This window comes from Corvus hawaiiensis, chromosome 6 (genome assembly GCF_020740725.1).
Source record: "Corvus hawaiiensis isolate bCorHaw1 chromosome 6, bCorHaw1.pri.cur, whole genome shotgun sequence".
In the NCBI taxonomy this organism is placed as follows: domain Eukaryota; kingdom Metazoa; phylum Chordata; class Aves; order Passeriformes; family Corvidae; genus Corvus; species Corvus hawaiiensis.
In genome coordinates this window covers 37,853,890-37,876,178 of record NC_063218.1, presented here as the reverse complement: position 1 = coordinate 37,876,178, position 22,289 = coordinate 37,853,890, and the positions used below count along the sequence as shown (strand labels likewise).

Sequence of the window (22,289 nt, the reverse complement as noted above, 5' to 3'; positions counted from 1 at the left end):
AGAGAAATGTTAGAAAAATCCAAATCAAACACCCCCCCCCACACACACCACCTTGTGACTGTCTGTGGAGATCCTGAAACTAAGTTTCTTTTCTTTTAATTACAGCCTTATTTCTATTTTAAAAATATTCCTCTGAGCAACACCTCTTTATGTGTTTGTGGGAATTCAGTCATAATCAGTAAAGAAACCATGTTCAGCTTCAAGCTTTCAATTAGCTAGTTGTAAAACCAGAAAAGACACATGATTAGTTCTGCAAACATCTGAAAAGCTCTCAGGTGATTAAAGGTAAACATTGCTCTTCAGTGGAGAGAGGAGGTAGGTATTTTGCACTGCAAGAAGAAAACACTGTTATGGCAAGGCTGCCGGTAGTCTTTGGAACTGAAAGAAATCTTTTAAAATTTTACAGAAGGACTGTAATGAACTTCAGATATAAGCACGTCAAAATGTGAACCAAGTGACCACTCAGTGTCTTTTGCAGAGTTGGGCACAACCTTAGACTGATTTGTAAGGCGCAGGTGAGAGGGAAACTCAAACATATGCAAAATATTCGTAGGTTTATAATATTGTGCTTACCCGAGATATGCTTCAGCTTCCTGAAAATGAGTCACTAAGAAACTTAGAAATAAGGAACAGAGGAAAGACAGAAAATACTACAACAGGGACAACACTGTTAAGCTGCCTTAGTAGTGATACTGCTTCTTCAATCTAATTGATCAAAATAAAGGCACATGGAAGGGGAGACTTTCCAGATACCACGTGTTTTTTGCCCAAAACTCTTGTCACGTTACGCTTTTACCATCACATCCGATCTGTGCATTAAGCTACTTTCGGGAAAGAAAGGAGAGGAGGTAAGGTTAAATGATCCCTCACGGCCGGTGCAGTCATACCGTTTTAACACGAAGCTCCTGGTTTTCCTTTGAAACAACTTACAGATTAAAAGAACTAAGAGGAAGTAGACAACGAGGGTACACTTTCTCAGCAGAACATGAAATAGAGATAATATTCTTGAACAGGAAGCAAGCGGCGAGCTACAGAGCGTGTAACAGGGTCGGGAGCGGCACCATCCTCGACACAGCACGGAGGCTCTCGGTAAGCCCCGCTGGCCGGGAGGGTCGCCGGCCGCGGGCAGGGGCCAGCCCTGTCACCCCGCTGCGGGGCCGCCCCGCCGCCTGTCACCGGCACGGCGCTGCCCGGCCTCGGCTCGCACCCGCGGGGCAGCGCTGTCCCGCACGGGCGGGCTCGCCGCGGGCTGCGCCGCCAGAGCGTGGGAGGGATTTACCGCAGGCAGCACCACCCCGGGCAGGAGGTGAGCGAGGATGACCGAGCGGCCGGCGGGGGCGAGGCGGGCAGGGCGCCGGCCGGCGTTCCCCGAGCGGGGCCGCGGGAGCAGGGGCCGCGCACGCCGGGGGTCACCTACCGGATGAAGGTGGTCTTGCCGGTGCTGTACTGCCCCACCAGCAGCACCATGGGCTTGTTCTCGAAGTCGGCCTCCTCCAGGGCGGGCGAATGGAACTCATGGAAGCGGTAGTGCTCCTCCAGCGGCAGCAGCTTGCGGAGGTAGAGGTCCCGCAGCCCGCCGGTCACCGTCTGCACCACGTCGGTGGTGCCGCCGCCGCGCTCCCGCCCGCCGCCCTGCTTCCCCAGCCAGCTGAACATCCCGCCGCCGCTGCCGCCCCGCCGCACTGCCACTGCCGCCGCCGCGCCTCCCGCGCACGCAGCCGCCGGCGCGGACCCGCCCTGGCCCGGCGCGGCCCGGCGAGAGGCGGTGCCAGCAGCGCTGCCGCGCTCCGCTCAGCGGCGGGGCCGGGCGGGGCCCTCTCCATGCAGCACACACCCTCGGAGCCGGGTGGGTTTGGGGTTTTTCTGAAGAGGAAGTTGGTCCGGGTTTTTTTCAGAATCCGAGGATTTTTTTTTTTTTTTTTTTTTTTTTTTTTTTTTTTTTTTTTTGGCCAAAAGTCCGCCTCTGGAGGTTAATTGTACCTGCTGGTCCTCTGCGCTAAAATCTCAACCCCTTGCGATGAAATCCGGAAACACTTTGACAGCTCCGATCTGAACATAGAACCGCCCAAACGCTTTTCGTGTTTTTCTGTTGATGGTTGATGTCTTTGGATGCCAAAGAAGTGTGTGACTAAGCGCCGTGGTGTTTAGCTACGACATCAGGCAACCGTTTTAAACACAATGAAAAATCTTAGTATAACATGGAAATGTTTCTGCGAGACGTGTGTAGCAGGTACGGCCATTAGTTTTAACCTTAGGTCCTGCATTGTGTTAAGCCGCGTAGGAGGATCACCTTGCCCATTGATTTTACAGGAGGTTTCAGTGGAGTATAATACCACATTCACTACAGCCTTGGGAAAATCAATAAAACAAATATTTTTTTATCCTCTGACATTAAAGTTTGTGCTCGCTAACTACATAGAAATAAAAAACTTGGGATCTCAGTTAAAAAAAAAAAAAAGGAGTGGGAAATTTTGCTGAAACTGTATTTAAACACTATATTACAAATGTATCTTTTGTGTTACACACTTATGGCTCCTTCTCAGCATCCGTATCATTTAAATCCCCTTTTGCTGGTCCAGCACATCTACTGTTTCACATTTTATCTATGTACCTTTCTTCCTCCTCATTTCCATATTGAATACTTCATTTTCTCAGTATGGTCCAGGTCTTTTCTAAATAAATTAGCAGGTTTAGATGTGCTCTTTTCATCTCCTTCCTCTCTACACTGTTCCTCAAAGAACAGATGTTAGACTTTAGCAATGCTCAGTTCTGGGCATTTAACCTCGTTGCCTTCTTTTGGTTCCTTGCTTTGCATTTTATTTAGGGCTGCACATATGTTTTGCAACTCTTTTGTTGCAATTTCCATGCTGAGTCTAAAGATTTTATACCATTTCACATAGGGTCTTGCTGACTGGTTTCCTCATTTTTTAAAATCTCCTTTTCATAGTTTGGTTTTGTATTTCTTTAATTGTCATTACTTTTCTCTGAGGGTTAATTCTTAGGTAATTAAGTTAATTCATAGGTAATTAAGTAATCACACGTTACTTCAGTGATTTCTTTTAAATTAGTCTTCTATCACCTCAACTTTTGAGGTCTGACTGCTCCTAACTATTAATTATCTGCAAAAATATCTGAGCTGTGGAAAACCTAAGTACTGCGGTGTGAAGTGAGGTTCCTTTTCCCCTTGTCTGTGGTGCTACATCCAGTATTTAGTGACTGGAGAACCTTACATATCTCACAGGGCAGGTACAATACTATCTCAGACTGTCCTCTGAGTCTCTGGGAATTTATGATTCAGTGCAGGACTGAGGCAGATGCAGAAGCATTATATTTTTTCAGTCCCCAAAAATCTTCCAGTGAGTGCATCAATCAGTTATTTGAATGCATAAAATTTTATCAGCAAGAAAACTTAATTACATGTGTGCAGAACTACCTCACTTTCTTTAAACCTGCTGCCTGCTAGTTTTGTCTGATCCCCTCCAGGTCTTGTGATAGAAGAGAGGTGCACTGACTTCGTGCATCTCTCTCTTCTCTGCCTTTCACTCCTCCTGTGCTTTTTCTAGGGGGCAGATTCTTTATCTATTCATGCCTTGTGTGGAAGCAGTTCCACCTCCTTGATCAGGCCTGACATTTTCCTCTGTATTCTTGTTGAACAGAGAAAACTGAGATACTGAGTAAGTATTCCATGCAAGATTTTTGAAATGGGGTAAAGTGTTCATTGTTCTCCATGACCCTTTCGTGTCTGCTAGAAAGCAGCAGGAAGGGCAGGGAAGTGTTTGCACTCGCACACCTCATTCTGCTGGTCTTCAGACTTCCTGCCTACATGCTTCCTGCTGTCGGTGAAATAATTTTTGCCCTTCAGACAACAAAGCTCTAACTGTATATGGGAACCTGGGAGCGCTTCCAAATTCCCAGGTCTGGCTGTGCCCTCTGGCTACATGCTGTCCCATATTGTGATGAGATCCAGCATTCATCAGCAGGACTGCTGTCTTTGCTCTCTCATTTCCATGGGAGATAAACTCTGGTCATACAGTCCAGGAGCTCTATGGGCTCCTGTAGGGTGCAGGTAAAGTGTTCACTGACCTAAGTGGCAAACAGAAGGATTACATCTCTGTGCACCACCTAGGAGGAGACCCTCAACCTTGAGGGCAAAGGAATTTGTAAGACTTCCATTTTTGGCCCACAATAACAGGGTTTCTTGACAAAGAATACTACAGCAGAACTGAGGAGCAGGGAAAGCTGTAGGAAATATGGGCTTGTAGATATAAGCTGTCTAATAAATAAACCACTAGCATTGAATTAAAAAATTTAGAAGAAGAATAAATGTAGACTTTTACAGATTCCATCTGTCAAAAACCCAGACTGCTTACTGGAAAGGAGCCATGTTAATGTCACAACCGAAGTGTCAGAAAACTGAAAGTTTATCTTCTGTTAACTTCAGTTGCCATACTCTATAGCAAGTTAAAAAAAAATCACGTTTGCATGAATGATATTAGGTATACAATTGCAGTTTTGCTTTGTCTGTGTTTCTTGTGTCATTTCTATGTAATAGGCTCAAAGACTTTAATATTATTAATATTAAAGAACATTTGGTATTATCAATAGCATTTAAACCCAGATTGCTAAAATAAATTAACATGAGTTGGTTCTTGTAGAGATGGGTCGTAGTTGTAATCCTAAACTCAAGGGGTCCCAGGATCCCAGAGCACTTTACATCTAGGTGTGGAGCAGATATACTTTCTTCTTCAATAATTTTTCAGCAGCTATGAAATGTCTGCCCGTTGTCTTTGTCTTGCTAGTAGAGGAAGAAGCACCTAAAATAAATGGCCTTAACATGTATTTGGTATGAAAAATGTTTATTTGCTCTAACTCCTACTCAAAAGAAGTGGTATATTATATAAATTTAATATTTATTTACATTCACATAAAGACTCCTTAGTTCACAAATGGTTTTTTTGATTTTGTTTTAGAGACAATGGATTTTGTTCTCTGCTGCATTTCTGGACTGGCAATCCTCTGTTTTTATAGCACAGGTAGAACACAGATACAGTCAGTGTAAACTTCCTCATGCTTCCTTGTCCACGCAGTTTCGCCCTGGCCTGGAAGGTCACTTCTGCAAGTACAGTGGAGCACAGCCTCACCTAGCTGCCCTCCTAAGGTTGTCAATGAGGGAAGCACATTAGTTCATTAAGGAAGAGCTGGTTTTTTGAGTTTATTCTCTCCACTGACAGACAGGCTTTAACATTTTTGATGACAAATGAAGTGCTATTCTTAGCATTCTTTGGCTTTTCTTCACTTCCTAATAAAATTCCTTTCCTTCTTCATCGACAGGACTCGTAGAGACTTTATTTCATATTCCCTGGTGCTGGGCAGTCAGCCAAGTGCTGGGTTCCCTCTCTGTCAGGCACACACATGCCACAGCCATCGGGTGGTTTTTGCAGTGCTTGCTCTTTCTTACACTGCTTTTTCCGCTCCACAGCAGTACGCAAGGCCTGAAGAATCAAATCTTTGTTGTTCTGGACGTTGTAGTAACTGAGGTTCACCAGTTTGTCAAAATTTTCCTCTGAATAGCTCAGATTGTTTATGTAATATGGGCCACAGGCATTGGCAACATCAACCTCACCCTCTGCCATCTCTGAGGGACTACGCTTCACACCTACCAGACAAGCAGTGATATGGTTAATTTGCAAAAGAACAATTAGGGTCTGGGTGTTTCTCAGTCACAAATAGTGCATCACAACCCTAAACTATATTAGTTTTTTGTTCGACTTTGCACCGATGAGACACAGCATACGAGCAGGCTGAACTTCTATCTATCTGCTAGTATATAGAATAAACAGGTTCTTGGAAGGGAAGAGGTCAATTAATTTTGTTGGATTCTGAAGATTACTGGATTTAGATGCCTTTGAGTGCTACAGGATGGCTGAAGATCCCTGTCTGGGGCAGAGACCTGAAGACACAGAGATCCAGTGCTGTGTGCTAGTCTGTACTCCCATGTCACAGTTTCACCCCAGCCAACAGCTAAGCAACACAGCTGCTTGCTCAGTGCACCCTGACTGAGGGATGGGGAGAGAACCAGAAGAGCAAAGGGAGAAAATGTGGGTGGAGATAAAGACAGTTTAATGGGACAGAAAAGGAAGAACAACATAACTTTCATTCTAAATCCCAAACACAGCACTATACCAGCTGCTAGGAAGAAAATTAACTCTTTCCCAGATGAAATCAGGACAGCCTGACATGAGGGTTCACATACATTTTTATGCTTCCTCATCATTTCCACAGACCCTTTGGTTTTCTGACAGCTGGCATGAGGGAAAGAGAGTATTAACAACACAGAAATAGTAGGCAATACTCTCAGAGAAAGTATCAGAGACATGAGAATTTTTCTGTCAGCCTCCAGTGAGACCATCACTTTGCCCAAGAGGGTGTTACTGTAACAAACAAGAACCCTCCACAGCCACAGATAACCAGCACCACCTGAACCACAGCAAGGGGGTAGGCCCTGAGAAAAGTCAGCATCTCACTGATAAGACCTCATGCATTCAGGCAATCTTCTCTGCCAACATGGATCTAACAACACTGAAGAAAGGGTTCTGATTTTCCTTGAAGGGTCTGTCTGAGTCCAAAAGCTGTACTCCTCTCAGCTTTGCAGACAGAGTTACAGTGAACTGGTACCACTCAATTGAAGCAGAGTAAATCTTACACAGAGAATCCTCTTTCTATTTGATCATGGAATAGCCTAACAGTACAGCATGTAACCAGTTTGAATATGTCAGTTTTACTTGTTTACTGCTCAGACTCTAAATTCCCCTCTGAATGAGCTGATGGATGAGCTGCCTATGAAAAACCTGCCTGTTCATGTGATTGTACTAATATTTCACATGCTGTACAATTTAGATCTGGGCTAGGGCATGGTACTGAAGCACTATAAATTAAGCTGATCTCTGTCTGTCACTAACAAAGGGCAGACATCCTTTTCCAGCCTCACAGGACCTTCTGTGGCATCCATCCTGCTGCTGTGGAGGCCAGGTCTCAGCTGTGAGGTGTCAGTTCTCCCAAAAAGCTGCATGGACAGAGCCCTTTCATGCCAGCTCAGCTGACACTTTGCCTGAGGGGGCATGACAAGGAGGACCCCTTCTTTCCCTTCCTCTTTAATCTCAGCGTGCAGCTACCAGCTGAACCGGTTGGGCAACACAAGCTTGCCTCAAGTGTATGCAATATGCAGACAGCATGCAGGTCTTCAAATTAATTTTCTTCATAGCTAGCAACACCCCTTTTTAGACTCCCTGATAATATATGCTTACATTTAACATCTGCACATCATCTGATGTACACCTGATAGTAGATACACCTGATAGTAGATAACTGACTTAGGCACATCATCCCTCATTTCTGGAAATTATTGAGGGAAAGAAGGCAGGCAAACTCCCTCACAGAGCAGTACAAAAGAGCAGTGCAGTATAGAAGAGCACTACAGGAGCTAATTCTCAGCTCTTCTTCTACTTCTTTCTTCTTTTCTCCTTTCTTTAATTCTCTCTACAAAGGGCAACTGCAGAAAGTAACCTTTCTGTTATCTGATCAGTGGTAAGGAGCTGGAGTAGAATGGTGTGTGTACCTCCATAAATACCCTTGGTCTATTTGAGTCCTGTTCAAAACCCCAGCTGTACACCTCAAACATGAAATGAGCTCAGTCAACAAAGCAAAAGTACCATATTATTTTTTACAACTTACTTAATATAAAAGGATAAGAATTGATACAATTGGGACAATAGTTTCTGCATTTGTTTTGGTTTTAAATTTAATGTACATGTACCAACCTAGAACTTCTGGCTTTCAAGTACATTGTGGGGCTTTGAAGTGAACTCACAATGTGAGTTAGGAATTTTAGCATCTGGAGAAGGAGTAACTGAGACTTTGGTGCCAACAGAGTAGTATGGCATGTGGGATATGGTACCAGAACTTAGAATTCACCTGTTTAGAAGTGACTAGCAATGTTGCTATTGAAACTCTTTAAATTTCAAAGTGAACAGACACTGTTGGAATGGCTCAGTGTTGTACTTTCATCACTTCGCTATACCTCCATGTAACATTTCCATCACTTTGCTTCTGCATGCTTTTTTTTACAAGGTTATCTGCCTAACTGTAAGCCTGGAAATTATTTCAAACAATGAAATCCTTAGGCTCCTCAGAGCATTCTCTAACAGGAGCGGATGACAAGTGTGAGAGGAAATTACCGCTGCTAATTTCTGCTACTGCAGATAAACAGAATATTCTTTTCCTCAATTAAGTACAGTCTGCTTATGAAAAGCCAAAAAAAAAATTTGAAGAGGAAAATATTTGCCAAAGGCTGATTCCAGATGCTTCTCTACTGTTTAGGAAAAGTCACATATTTTAAGTTTCTTTATCTGGTTCAGATCTAAGCAAAGAGGGTTCAAGTCTGTTATTACAGCATGATCTGAAGAGCAGTTATTATCCAGTAAAAAAAGAGAAAGAAAGTGGCTGCTGCCTCTGTTAATGTGATGGGTAACCATAAACTTACCAGGTGCTTTGTATTCCCTGAAGGTGTCATTTACTAGAGGGAAAAATATCACAATAGGTGTTTCTGGGCTCTCTTTATCACCAACAATGTAGCATTCCTTCAGATGTAGAGTTTCCTGATCATCTGGCACCTTTGTAGGGAAAGGAATTCCCTGTTTTGCAAAGTATTTAGAGGCATCTTTCAGGGGCTGGTTGCCATAAGAGGAAAACAAAACAAAAGAAAACATCAGAACATATGGGAAGAACTTTGAATTTGACCAAAACCTAATTTCACTGGGAATATTTGTGGGGTAAGTGACAGGTTCTGACAGATTATGGTACACACCCAATTTAGGTGTAGGTTGTTTATGGAGTCAAGACTTGGAAGGCCAGAGTTAAGTGAGATGGATCTGAGTATATGTGCCTGTCTTCAAAAAGCTACATGCCACATTTGGCTATGAAAAAGTTGCCTTAGACAACTTTTTATTCCTAAGGAATTTAACATTCCTAAACACAAACTGTTGTTGCATTTATTTGCATATCTGGTCTTCTGGGTTTGCATCAAACCCTTCTATTGTTGCAGTTATATTGTCCTGAAGGTACATTTTTCCTTGCATAGGAATATGTATGATTGCATTGAGAAATATTAGACAGTGTTTAAAGACAATTAGCTTCATTCATGCCACATCTGACTGCCTTCAAATCAGCTAAAACGACTTATATGTAAAAATGAGCAGATAGAGTTTACTAACTTATTATTTCCTGATAACATTTGCAGTGTTCCATAAAGATATGTGACCCCCAGTTAACAGTAGACTGTTAACTTATTAACACTTCCCAGATATTGGGAAAAAACAAAAGTTTCTGTGAGTAGAGGATCAGCCATTCTGGCAACTCAGTGATGAAACAGAGAAATCAATAAAGAAGAATGTGCAAGACTCACCCCTGTCTGTGAACCTGAGCTGTAGTTGAAATGCAAAATGACATCCACCTTCCTTTCTGGCCTCATAAGGGGTGGGTAACTGGTAGCAAAGGCAAATGCAGTATCAATCAGGATGAGGTAGTCTGCTGCTGTTGTCAGGTGGTTGGGCTGGGAGTCCAGCTCACAGTCTAGGAAAGAAGCACATTTTTTCAGAGGAGGTGCCCAACGCAAGGGAGGTGCTGAGGAAAGTCTATTGTTAACAAAAAGAGACTTCAACTTCTCTTGGGTCCTAGACCTACCTATATAGCTGATGGCTGCAGTTCAGTCATTTCTCAGTTCCTCATCTGGCTTCCCCTTTTCATCTTTACTCTGCAATTTCTTTGGCTTTCCTCTGACTAAAAGCGATTAACTTGGGGCTCAGGAGAACAGACTTAATGCATCTTGTGTGTGACTCTGATCATGTTGGCGTAGGGTTTTTTTGTTTCCTTTTCTTTTCTTTTCTTTTTGTTGTTAATATGAAACAAATTAAATGGCACCTCTCTCTGTCAACACACTAAAGACTAAATATGTTGTGTGCTTTCCTCACTATGAGAGTGGCCCCACAGCTACAATCGTATGTGGAACATCTGGTGCCAGACTGAACAAAAAAATTCCCTACCTGGATAACAGGGAATAGTGTTACAAAGGTTGTACCTTACTTAGAAGTAAAAATGTAACAGGAACCGAAGCTCCCTCCCACATCCCCTGAGTATTGGCCGAGCAAGAGATAGTGTATGATAGCACCAGTGCCCTGCTGCAGGCATGCAGGCTGGCTGGCTGGCACAGCAGCAGATGTGCTGGGTGACTAACTGGGATTTTTCTCATCTACCAGTTGTGAGACTTCATGAATTGTTTTTAAAAACTTGTTTTGAAGCCTCCCCTGCTACTTAATTTCAGCTTTCAGTGACAAACAGCTTCAAATACTATCAGAACATCGGAATGAAACAAAAAAAAGCAGTTAGCTTGATAACTTTTTAAGGATTTTTTTTTTCACAAGGATGGTTTAAACTGTAACTTGAAGCAGGGTGCTGTTACCATACCTTTCCACTTGGAAAACTCGCTCTCTAGGTAGTTGTTGTTTATCTGGAAGCCCTTCAGGAAGTTATGGATTTCTGAGGCTGCTGGACGTAACATTGCAACATCTCGGAAAATTTCTGAAAAGCTGTCAGTAGGACAAACCACTCGAGTATCCAGCTCATTTGGTCTCGTCGGGAATAGGGCTCCATCATCTGCAGAAGAAAGAAAAGCAGTTTATGTATGTGGTTTGTTTCATTGTTGAAGTCAATCTGTGCAGTCATCCTTTGGTTTAATATGTTTGGAAAACTTGGACTTCTTTCTCTTTTTACTTCCAGGATTTTCACAAATCTCAACTTTTTTTTTGGCTAAGCTTTGAAAAATCCCTTTCTTCTTCTCACTTCACAGTGATAAAGGCTTTGTTTGTACTGCAAAAAGAGTTCACCTCACCTACTAGAAATTTCTTTGCTTTGCTATGATTTTATCCATTAAATATCTTGCACTTAACTGTCTTCCTTTGCTAGTCCATGCCACACTTTCTCTCTCAGACACATGAAAAGCCACACAATAACAATCTCTCAGCCACACAAACATAATTAATGTTCCTTACTAGAAAATACAGACTCCTTGTTTTAACAACCAGAAATTACTTCCTTACAAGTGCTAGAAGATAAAACAAATAAGCCTTTTCAAAATACTTCTCTTCTTTGCCATCTTTTCTCTTTGTAATGTGTTTGTCTTGTGTATTTGTCCTTCAAATCTGACCCTGCATATCTTTCCTAATTTTCTATTATGTTTTGCAAATCTCATCCTCATGACTAGTTTGGAATGACTTCCAACAGTACTGAAGTTTGCATCAACGCTTTGTAGACTTCAGAGATGAAAAGATGTTGTTTGCTCTTGTTTCCCTGATGCTTCAACTTCTGAGAGAGGATCTGGAAGACTGTGGAATGCTACATGAGCATCTTCCACTTATGGGGATATTTTTCTCTAGTTTTACCCTTGTGCTCAGAAAATATCTCATAAGAGGGCCATTGTCTCTTTTATTTTTCTACGATGGATCCTGTGGGTTCTTTTCACATACAACTGAAATAATTGCCATATGTAATACGTGGCATGAATTTCCTTCTGGTTTATATGTGGATAATGGAAATCCCTGAAGAGAACATTCCAAAAGGGCTTTGTAAAATTCAGTAAGAGAATAGCAGCACAGAGGAAAAGAATAAAAAAGAAAAGAGAAAATAAAACAAAATAATCAAATAATAAGAATAACCCACCTATGTCAGCAATTTTGTCTCGGGTCCATTTGTGCCAGAAGTCTTCTGAATTAACAGATATATACCAAGCATCCATGAGATTCAAGGAAAATACACTGCTCCAGACCCCTGTGGCATAGGATATATGTGACATATTTGAAAATAAATGGGGTGCAAAGAAATTTGCTGTAAACCTAAATTTGCAATACATTTGCTGTCAAATAACTGTGTCACTGGACACTTCAGGGAACAGAGACAGAAATGTCCCTGCATCACTCTAGAGAAGGTAGGAAGAAAGTGCCAAGGTGTAGAAAGGGGCTGGTGACCTGACAGCACTTCTGATTATGCAAGGGAAGACCTGGGTTCCTATCTGAAATTGCAGCCAGGGACAGAGAGATTCTGAGTTGCTTCCTTATGCCTCACCCTGAGCTGTAGTGAAATCCCCACACAAGCAAAAAGTTTCAACTTCTCAAAAAAACCCCTGAAACTTCCTTTTTCCTTTGTGCAGTTGATGGAAGTAGAAAGAACAATGAGGCAAGAGATTGCTTTTGCAAAGTGAAGAAAGATTTCCTTACTGCTTTCACTTTTTTTATGCAAGACTGAAAAAAAGATAAACATTCCGACTTATTTGCACTCTGAAATGGAAATGTTATCTTAAGAATTAATCAGGGCAAGATGTGGCAGGAACTTTGTAGATAAAAAGGTGTATTTTAGAGACTCAGGCTGCAAAAGAAACTGATGATTTAACTCAGCAGCAATGATACACAACTTTTGTTGCTGACAAAGATATATAAGTACTGTGAAGGTCTCATGTCAGTAAGCATAACCATAGATGAAATCAATACATCTGATAAGATGAATAAGATCACAGAGAAAATAAAAAATCCTGCAGATAGTGACCTGTTACCAGTCCTAGTATTTTACCATATACTGCTCCAGGCAGATAAAAAACACACTAACTGTTTAATTTCAGAAGAGGGCTTTGTGCAGGAGCAGATTATATTATATTATATTACATTTTCCCAGAACAACAAATCACCTTCCAAAAAGCAGATTCTGGATTCTGGGATTTTCTTCATCAGGCGACCCATGAAGAACTCGCTGCCAAAATCTTCTGCACGAATGAAGGCTCCATATTTTGGAAATCCTACCTCATAAGGGGTGAATTCCACCCATTCTAAAAGAAAAGGCATAAGACAGACTGATTACAGCAGCACAGGAACAATTATTTGAATAAATACGATATTGGCCAGGTTAAGGCAGACTGGTTTCTAATTAACACACTTTGCAAGCAGGCATTTATTTACTGTACATTTCGCAGTGGTGAATATGCAGAACAAATTGTCCTCTTAAATCTATATGTCTCTGTAAACTTTCTGACACTTTCTATAGAAGTGCATAATGTCTTCCATTGTCCTGCTTTAGATCCTGAATACTGAATTACACTAAGGTCTTCAAAATACTAACTATTAAATTTCTCCTCTGAGGTGGATTAGCCTTTGAGAGTATTTGTACATTGAATTGATATCCTTATCTAATCCTAAATTGACTCCAATTGGGATTAAATGTTAAATACACTTCTGGAATATTGTTACCTCTAAAATCCTGGTCGCTGATTTTATCCTTCACATTGAGAGAGAGGTAGATGGGCAGGGGGTTTTGACCCTGATTTAGTGCCTGCTGCTGATCTGTGAGCTTATGGCAGTCCTCCTGTTTTGAAGAATGACAGTAGCTGAGGACAATTGGATGACACAAAGAGACTCCCACTTCATCTAAACCTGGGTTCTGACAACGCAGTGCACACATGACTCCAACTAGGATGCTCCCCACACATTTAGTTCTGAAAGGTGCTGCCACATCCCTATCCCTGCCCCTCCCCTGCCCCAACCCTTCAGTACACAAATAATCCTAAATTCATGTTGAAAGAATATGGTAAGGAGAAAATGCTGTTGTCCACATTTTTTATTTCAGAAAAAATGTCTGGAAACGTTTGAAAAGCACTCTTGACAGGAAATATTTCATTATGAAAGTGTAAACCCATCCCTGACTTCCCAGAAAAATGCCTTTTCATCAGACCTGTGACAGAGACAAGGCTCATGAAAAGTTAAGGTTCAGCGAGCCTTGGCCCTTCTGCTGCAGAGCTCAGGCAGGGTGGAAAGGGTAGGATGGTTTGGGAGCAGAACCAAGGTTTGTGTGATCCTACAAGCAGAGCTGCAGGTACTCCCGCTCACCAGAGCAGCCTGTGGAAGGATGGCTGTGCCACCAGTGCCACCAGGTTTCCCTTGGGCTGTTGTTGGTCAGGGGACAGGGCTGTGGAGACACTTGCAGCTCCCTCCTGAACAGAGTCCCAGGGAGTCTCTACCACTGTGCTGTGACCAGGAAGTAGAAATGTGGATGTGTGTGGGGTTATTCATATTACAGGGTGAATGTTTTCTCATTCCAAAGTATAAATGGCCTAGTGGGAAAGAAATATTCATGAAGATTAAAATAGAGCCTGAATTCTGTGTGAATTCACAGAATCACAGAATGGCTGGGGTTGGAAGGGCCCTTAAAAATCATTTAGTTCCAATCCCACTGCTATAGGCAGGGACACCTTCCACAAGACCAGGTTGGATGGAGATCAACCATGCTCTCCATCCAACCTGGTCTTAAACACCTGCAGGGATAGGGAGTCCACAACTGCTCTGGGAACATGTTCCAGTGCCTCACTACACTTATAGTGAAGAATTCTTCCCAATACCTAAATCTAAGCCTCCCCTCCTTCAGCTTAAGGTCATTTCCCCCTTGTCTTATCCTACATGCCCTTCTGAATAGTCCCTCTCCAACCTTCTTGTAAGCCTCTTTTAGATTCTGTGAGGAATAAATTAGAAGTTGTTCATACTGTAAGTTTCCTATTACTTATTTTCATTCCCATCCTTTCTGTACCAGATGTGATGTTAAGATCTGTATAATACAGCCAACAAACATAATGAATGGTACTGCCAAGGCACATGCTTTAGGCATCTATAAGAAAAACAAACAAACAAACAAACAAGCAAAAAACCTCTTTTGTCTAGGGGTGGCCAAACGTTGGCATGTGTCGCCCAGAGAATTTGTGGAGTCTTCAGCTGTGGAGATATTCAAAGCCCATAGTTCAGGCTAGCTGGCCGTTCCTGATCTTGCTTGGACAAGATGAACTCCAGAGGTCCCTTCCAATCTCAACTATTTTTTGGATTTAATGTCTTTCCTCACTGCTGTATTCACTAGATATTCAAATCTGAAGAGAAAGGTGCTGTTATTGTACCTTTTCATGTAACATGTTTTCAATGATGAGTCCCCAGAGATCTGTGAAACACAGCTGATGTCCTTCCTGTTTCCTCTGGCACAACTCTTTCAAATAGTATTTCAGACGATCAGGGGCAAAACAAGTAACAAACTTATTTTTAAGTACATGCTTTCGGACATCATTGAGTGTTTCCTTGAGATCCTTTTGGGACCAGTCAGGATCTTCATACAAGTTTGACATGGTCCTAAAAAAAACCACACAAAAAAACCACAGGGAAAGTGTGAGTTCTGAAGCAGAGCTTTGGGAAGTTATGAAGGTTTGTGTATTATGTCTTCATTTACATGAAAAAACACCATGTGTTTGGTACTATCCACATATTTAATTAATTCCAAATGTGGGGAAAATACCCACTAAAAGAAACAACAACAACAACAAAAAACCAGCAGAAAAAGAAAAAGCCTTTTCTTGATAGTTAAGATCATACAACTCAAGATCACTTCCTGATGTCATCTATGGAAAATTCCTGTGTACTTATCTTGGTCTTACCATGTTGTTCCAGACAAACCAGTGATATATGAGACACAGTCCAAGACATTCATTTCCTGCACGCTGAGGAGGTGAGCGTACATGGCTGTCAGAGCTCTGGTTCCACCACCCGTTGTCATGATTGCTACCACAGGTACCTGTTCAATCCCAAAATACATGTATTTAGTGACATGGTCTGAGAAGGCACAGAGATAGCACTGATAAAGTAGTAAAAAAATGCCACCAGTTCAATGTGAAGAAAAACATGAACTAATAATGGGGCATGTAAGGAGTAAGAAATACTTCATATTTACCTCTGTCAAGCAACTCTGCATTAGAACATGAAATCCATTATCACATTTTCAGTGCTCTATTTCAAAACCATTAACAAAAAGTTGCAAAAAAACTAGAGGAAATTGCACCTTCTTTCATCTGAATCAGATTATTATCAGATACAATAGGCCAGAAAATATCAGTGCTGTCTCACGGTTTCCATGCAAGCAGTGATAACCTCCTTTATCCTGAACTTTGCTGAAACTATTGTACAGTTAATCCACAGGCCATACTAGAAACGTCATGACTGATGGATTTAAGAGCACAGGCCAGTTCAGAATCCCTGAAACCAGAGGCTGGTGACACTATTCCCTTTTACAGTTGCTGGAGGAAAAGAGAAACCACGCTCACTCCACCTACCACATATGTATATACAGTACTAGGTATGCAAGAGAGCTGCAATTATTTGCTTCTGTGATCATATAGAAATATAGGGATGGAAGTCTTAGAAAAAGAATTATTTCATAAATATGAATTGGCTCCTTTAACAGTAAACACAGGTACACTGGAGTGAAGGAATGTCAGGTACAGATCATCAGGAGAATCTAGAGAGATTGTTCTGCAGGGAAGTATGGGTGGCTATATACCTGAGGGGAAGGGAACAACCCATGGCTTAGTGCTGGCATTTAAAGGCAAGGTCTTCTGTTTGAAAGGTCCAGCTGTGCAAAAAAAGCTGAACTCAGTTTAGGTCAAAACAAGCAAAATTTATCCTGTTTGCATTTGAGTTTAGGCTTCACACCGCAGTCATGGGTGCCTAATTAAAAAAAAAAAAACAACACCTGATTTTCCCCTGCCCTTAAACCTCTGTTATCAAACCTGTTTGCTGAGCAAGAACATGCTACAGCAGACAAAGTCAGACTGGAAGTGTGCTGTGCTCACACAACGGGAACCTAAGCGGTGGCACAAAGGATAAACAAAATAAAGTCCAGTTTTAGCCATGAGGGAATGAAGCGCTGAATCCACTAGGTAGATCTGGCCTAAAAGAAACTTTGGCTTTGGTTCTGAGAGCACCTAGCCTCTCTCTACATTATGGTGCAAGCTACTACTGAACACAAGGCTAGATTCTTTAGCTTCAGAGCTACAGGCTTTTTATTAATGTTTCTGATGAATACTCATTTCTTCCCTAGAATAGAGAAGTCAGCCACAGAGAAAAGAACTCAGCTATAGTTTGTACATGAAACTACAAGGTTTCCAGGAAAATGTGACCACCAATGCTATATTTGGACACTCATCTGTGCAGAAAGCAGAGAATAATTATGTCTCAGAGACCTCATCATCCTGCAAGTCCTCTTCCAGGTGGAGAATGTCCTTCAAAGCGGCTGCAACTACCTTCTTCCTCTTGCGAATGAAATCCCGTTCCTGGACACACAGATCAAACCCCAGGCGTACATCTAGGTCATCCTGGCTGGAACACGGATCAGGTATCATACATCACATCTGTAGTCTAAGCCAGCATTTTAATTGCTTTACCTCATAAATAGACATGCCTTCACTACCAGGTCTATATAAAGCAAAGCAGGAAGATATTAAATGTTCTGGTTTGTTCTTTGAGAAAAACAGTCCGTCTGCCTTTGAACTGAAAGGAATTTTTTTTTTTTTCTCCCTGTCAAAGATGCCTGGAATTAAATATAGCTGCAAATAACAGTCGTTTCTTTTCAGACATAAATCCAGGCGCCTGCAGAGGGCAGTGTTTTAAAGGTGGCTTTTAAAAGTTCTGCAAACTTCCACTGATAACCCGCGAAACGTTCTACTGAAGTTGTAGATTTACATGATCAGATGTTCTTTTGATGTTTATAAGCACTACATATGGGGTTTGAAAGCTGCTATGAAAATCTTGCATAGCCGTTCTAAGGAAGAAGTTTTTAAATGACAGCTGTAAACTGTATGTATGTTTCATAGCATATTTACTGAAAATAAACAGCACGATAGAAGATACACCTGCTTTTCTGGAAGCTCTCTCCTGTTACTATATGGTACATAATGTAACATATTCACCTTATAAATTTTACTAAGGCCTGAATGATATTCCAAAACACACAGTGTGCTTCCTTGGTCTAGAAATGGTCAATCACTTCATTGAATTTATTTGCATTTATCTCTTTGAGCAGACATTAAAACAATAAGAGCAGGTACTTTTTTTTTTTTTTTTTGGCATCCTAAAGTACCCAGATACTCTGATTTTGATCTTTTAGTGAAAGAAAACAGTTAAAGAGACCTTTTGGGAAACAGAAAGGTTTTTTTCAATTAGTTCTGAAATGTTGCTTTTATTGAAAATCTGCATTTTTCAGCAAAATGTAGAGGTATCAGAGTATGTACAGTGGCCCTTACCACATAATATTGATTGCAGCACAATATGAATAGAAAATTGGTGTGCTCTTCATAATTTCTTAACTTCCTGTCCCATTACAAAAACTTGGTTGCTGAAAATCTTCACATTATGTACTGAATGCATTTTATTTTGTAGTCTGAAATGAGGATGGACCAGCATTCAGGACAAAGGCAGTAACAAAGGGATTGGAACTTGTCTGACAACTATCTAAATACAAAGAAGCAAGGGGAAAACCAGAGATGTCTTACCATTTTTTCACCTTAAGGAGTAAATCAAATTTTCTGTGCTGAAAATCGAAAAGGTAAAATGATGAATATTAATATTTTGTTCAGAACAGTCCCTTTCCCTCACTCAGATATTGATCTTTTGAGTCATCATTACACCTACAAAACTCCAAATCTCAAAAAACTGAGATCCCTTCTCAGTATTTCAACAGTACCCAGAGATGTGCACTGATTTAATAGACTAAGACTTTAGTACTATCATCTGTAGTCCACACCTTCTCTCTCATAAAACTCAGGTGTAGCTTGCCTGCTACTAATTAGCTACACAAATAAATACCAGAAGAGCTGCAGTGCTACAGCTCAGATCTCTGGCAGGATCCACTACTGAAGATAGGTGTTGAAACCAGAGCCTCTCACGTAACAATGTTAGATACAAGGGGAAGCCAGAGAGACAGAGCACCCCATCCTTGTGGCTCAGGTTTGCCTCCCGTGGCAGTGGCCCAGGCTGCAGCCTCACCTCTCTGTCCCAGTGGCACCCAGTCACTTCCAGCTTAGTTAAGTGCATGCACAGCAGAAGGATAATGAGCAACAGTTTAGACATTTTTCTTCTTCTCCCTTCTCCCTTGGATTTCCCATTTTATTTTGCTCCAAATAATTCACTTCACTATGCATTGCCCTAGATTGGAGGGAGGTTAGAAAACAGCTGTCTCTGTATAAAGAGAAGTGGCCCTTGGTTTCTGCTTCTTGCAAATCAGAAAGAATTTCAAAAAGCTTGCAAAGGATTCCCATGGCCAGCAGGCACTCACCTCACCAACTACTTCCTGCTCAGAGGGGAGTGACTTCAGAGGGATTGTCAGAGGGACACTTCTCCTCCTTGCTCCACATGACATGCAAGCACACTGAAAGGTAGCATGGAGTGCTTTTTGGTTAAAACAGAAATGTTCTCCTCTTGCTGCCTACTCACACATAAATGTCAGGTCATAGGACTGTCTGTGTTGTCTACCATGTTCTGGGGTAACGTACAAAGGCGGAAAGCTTCCTCTTCCTTCTGAGTGCAACATCCAGGGAGGGTTGCTTGTATCTGGCATAGTGGAAGAAAGTGGGACCTGGGATAGGGGAGCAGGAGTCACAGCCCACTGAAACTGTCTGGGTTTCTTCAAAGGATCCTCTCACTGTAAATGTTAGCTCATTCTCTAAAACAATGAGATAAAATGCATACACAAAGTTACTTATAATTGTAAAAAAAAGAGAGAGGAAAAAAAAGAAGCAAAAGGTAGCTTTGAGCAAATTCCTTCTCCTCTTCATTTGTACTTGGAAAGCTATCTTCTAAAAGTGATCCAAATCACAAACATTTCAGGTGACTGTATCATTACAATGTGCTGAGCAAGAAGTCAGATGGGAATGTGACATGAATGGCACGGAATTTTAGACTGCTGCTTTTCTGTTGCAGTTGCATCATGACACAGTGAATACATTCAGGTACTTTGCATGGTAAATCATCCTCATCCCAGGACAAATAATGAGCTGAAGAAGTTCTCAGTCCCCTAAAATAAGATCTGACTCTGCAGCAGATGACCCTATTAATATAAACAGCTTAGCTAATCCTGCCAGAGTGTGTTACGCATGCTCTGAGATTGCCTACCAGATCCAGCCCCTCAGGGGATGTGGGCAGAGGAACTTCTAGATTCTGGATCTTGACCAGGGTCAGGCAGGAGCCAGCTGCTGAGTGGCTAACCCCTGCAAAAAATGAGGTGTTTCTGTGCATATGCATAAGTCGAAGTGACAGAGATCCTGAGCAAAGTTAACGTCATGGACTATAACGCCTGAGGAATTAAGCTTCTTCAGGGTTTAGCAGTACTGCAGCAGAGGTTTGCAGAATCTCAGCTTGTGTTTTAGATACCTTCTGTATAAGCATCTGATTCTAGTAATTTCTAGTCTGGCACAAGACTCTCCATGAAGTCAGAATCCTGAATCTATACCTGCTGCAGGACTGGTGGCATTCCCTACTGCAAATTTTTTACAAATCACCTTAAATGTGATCAGTTAAAGCCTTAGTACTTTGATGATGCAATGTCCAGGCCTTGTTAGGGATGGTAAAATCACTAACATTAATTTTAAGACTTTATAATCTTACCTGAAAAACGCTTCTTTTGCATCCTGCCGTCTAAGTAAACTTCCAAACAGGCTTCTTCACGACACTACAGTAGGTGTGATGAGGACAGAGAATTAGATAACTCATCCCACTATCTCACCACCAGTGGTGACAGATGTTGGAAGAGTCATTGTACAAAAGGTCATTGCTTAAATGTGGGGGGCAGCTTTGTTGGACACTTTTGCCAGACACAGTGAAAGTGAGAATTAATTTGTTGTCACATGGGAAGATGGTGCTATGCTAAACACATTGTAAATTTCAATGGATGCAGACAAAACGAGGGAAAATTATAATAGTCAGAAGGCTCCTCTAAGATCATGCTGGCCTCCTTAAAGATAAAGCTCCTAAGAGAAAGTATCACTAAAGAATAAAGATTTGCATTGTTTCCCTCACTGACATTATAGTCAGCTATGGTAAGGAATGATGTGGGAAAGAACACAAAAGAACAAAACATTATTTTACCACTATTGCCCCATTTGTGATGATGGTTTCAGGAGGACCCTGGCTGGAAAACAAGAACAAAAAATATGCATTTTATAAACAATATGTTCTGGATACTGGTCCTGAACAGGACATACTATTCTCTCGAAATTTTTATTACTATTATTTTCTTTGCTCCTTCTTATTGTTTCTGTAAGTATGCTCCCTTGATACTAGATACCCCATAATGACCCAGCAGAAATTATTAAACTGCCATAAGGCACCTGGAAAGTCATTGCAACAGCCTTAGTAGCACAGGCATGGTATAACACAAGTTGGGTAGCAATATTCTCCTCAGCCATGACTTTCCCAGAGAACACTGTCCAGTAAATCTGTAGACTTACTGCAGTGGGATTTGCCAGCCAACTCTGAACTATGTAAGACAAAAATCTTAAGAGAAAGTCACAGAATTAAAAATTCTCAACTCCTCTCCACATCATGGCATTTTTTCCTTTCACACAATGATTTTTTAATGCACATATTAAGTTTGGAAAAACTTGTTTCTGGCCATTGAGGCAATACTGCATCTACAAAAGGTTTCCCTGCACTAATGCATAACTCCAAGCCACTACTCCAATAATAATGGGGTTTTACTCACATGCTCTCCAATACAAACTCAACTTCCAGCTCCTCTTTCCCCTGAAAATAAAACAAAACTCTGTCTCAATTAGCATGTGCAGAGGTTTTCAAAGCAATCTTAATTTTTGCAAGCACAGTGTCCTTTACATTTAGTAAGCAAAAATATTCTGGTTTGTGCTTGCTATTATCAGCATTAAATGACAGAGGCAGCTGTTTCTTCTCCAACGAAAAGTTCTCAATATTACTCACAGAACGAAAGGTGTTTGGTGCTTATAAATCTCCGTAACAAACCTTTCTCCCTAACTAACACACTTTCTTCTCTGCCAGCTGAACATGATATGTTAAGGTTTAATGTTAAGAAAAATATTGTGGAAACAGGCCATTTCCCTGTGCTTGCATTGTTTTGGTTTTTATAGTCTTTGTGAGGATTAGATAAACTATCATTTTCTATCAGATTATTGAAAGTGCAAAGCTTCCCTAAAATTGCATCTACTCTGGGGCTTGGGAACTTGGCCATGATCTGTGCCAGAGGAAACCAACAGGAATTTGAGAAGGCCATCTATTTTGTCACTGATGTGCAGTTTCCAGGATATTAATAAATTTTGCTACATTTTTACCACCAAGCTGGTCCTAGTGGTAAAAACCAGAAGAGAC

General features: G+C 41.4%; 2 protein-coding genes and 1 long non-coding RNA gene across 5 annotated transcripts in view; 1 reads left to right on the top strand and 2 right to left on the bottom strand.

Annotated features, from left to right (window-relative positions):
* Positions 1-1,671, bottom strand: part of EHD4 (EH domain containing 4) — a 30,137-nt gene extending 28,466 nt beyond the window's left edge. The window contains exon 1 of the mRNA XM_048307001.1: positions 1,418-1,671. Within this exon, the coding sequence (XP_048162958.1) occupies positions 1,418-1,656 (239 nt within the window). The 5' untranslated portion in view covers positions 1,657-1,671. The remainder of the gene's footprint in view (positions 1-1,417) is intronic.
* LOC125327498 lies at positions 896-17,180 on the top strand. The gene is made up of 3 exons (XR_007204293.1): positions 896-1,089; positions 15,573-15,692; positions 16,999-17,180. It is a non-coding gene; the product is annotated as an uncharacterized LOC125327498 (long non-coding RNA).
* LOC125327496 (cytosolic phospholipase A2 epsilon-like) overlaps positions 4,831-22,289 on the bottom strand; it is a 32,149-nt gene continuing 14,690 nt past the window's right edge. For 2 of the 3 annotated variants that reach the window (XM_048306998.1, XM_048306999.1), the window contains exons 4-19: positions 21,655-21,695; positions 21,039-21,081; positions 20,559-20,622; positions 19,448-19,617; positions 19,231-19,323; positions 18,449-18,486; positions 17,141-17,276; positions 15,560-15,696; positions 15,032-15,257; positions 13,344-13,458; positions 12,788-12,925; positions 11,770-11,877; positions 10,519-10,707; positions 9,461-9,627; positions 8,540-8,726; positions 4,832-5,656 (exon numbers count right to left, since the gene is read on the bottom strand). In XM_048306998.1, the coding sequence (XP_048162955.1) occupies positions 5,346-5,656; positions 8,540-8,726; positions 9,461-9,627; positions 10,519-10,707; positions 11,770-11,877; positions 12,788-12,925; positions 13,344-13,458; positions 15,032-15,257; positions 15,560-15,696; positions 17,141-17,276; positions 18,449-18,486; positions 19,231-19,323; positions 19,448-19,617; positions 20,559-20,622; positions 21,039-21,081; positions 21,655-21,695 (2,163 nt within the window). In that variant the 3' untranslated portion in view covers positions 4,832-5,345. Of the gene's footprint in view, positions 5,657-8,539; positions 8,727-9,460; positions 9,628-10,518; positions 10,708-11,769; positions 11,878-12,787; positions 12,926-13,343; positions 13,459-15,031; positions 15,258-15,559; positions 15,697-17,140; positions 17,277-18,448; positions 18,487-19,230; positions 19,324-19,447; positions 19,618-20,558; positions 20,623-21,038; positions 21,082-21,654; positions 21,696-22,289 lie in introns of all 3 variants that reach the window. The other variant, XM_048306997.1, reaches the window with a different exon arrangement.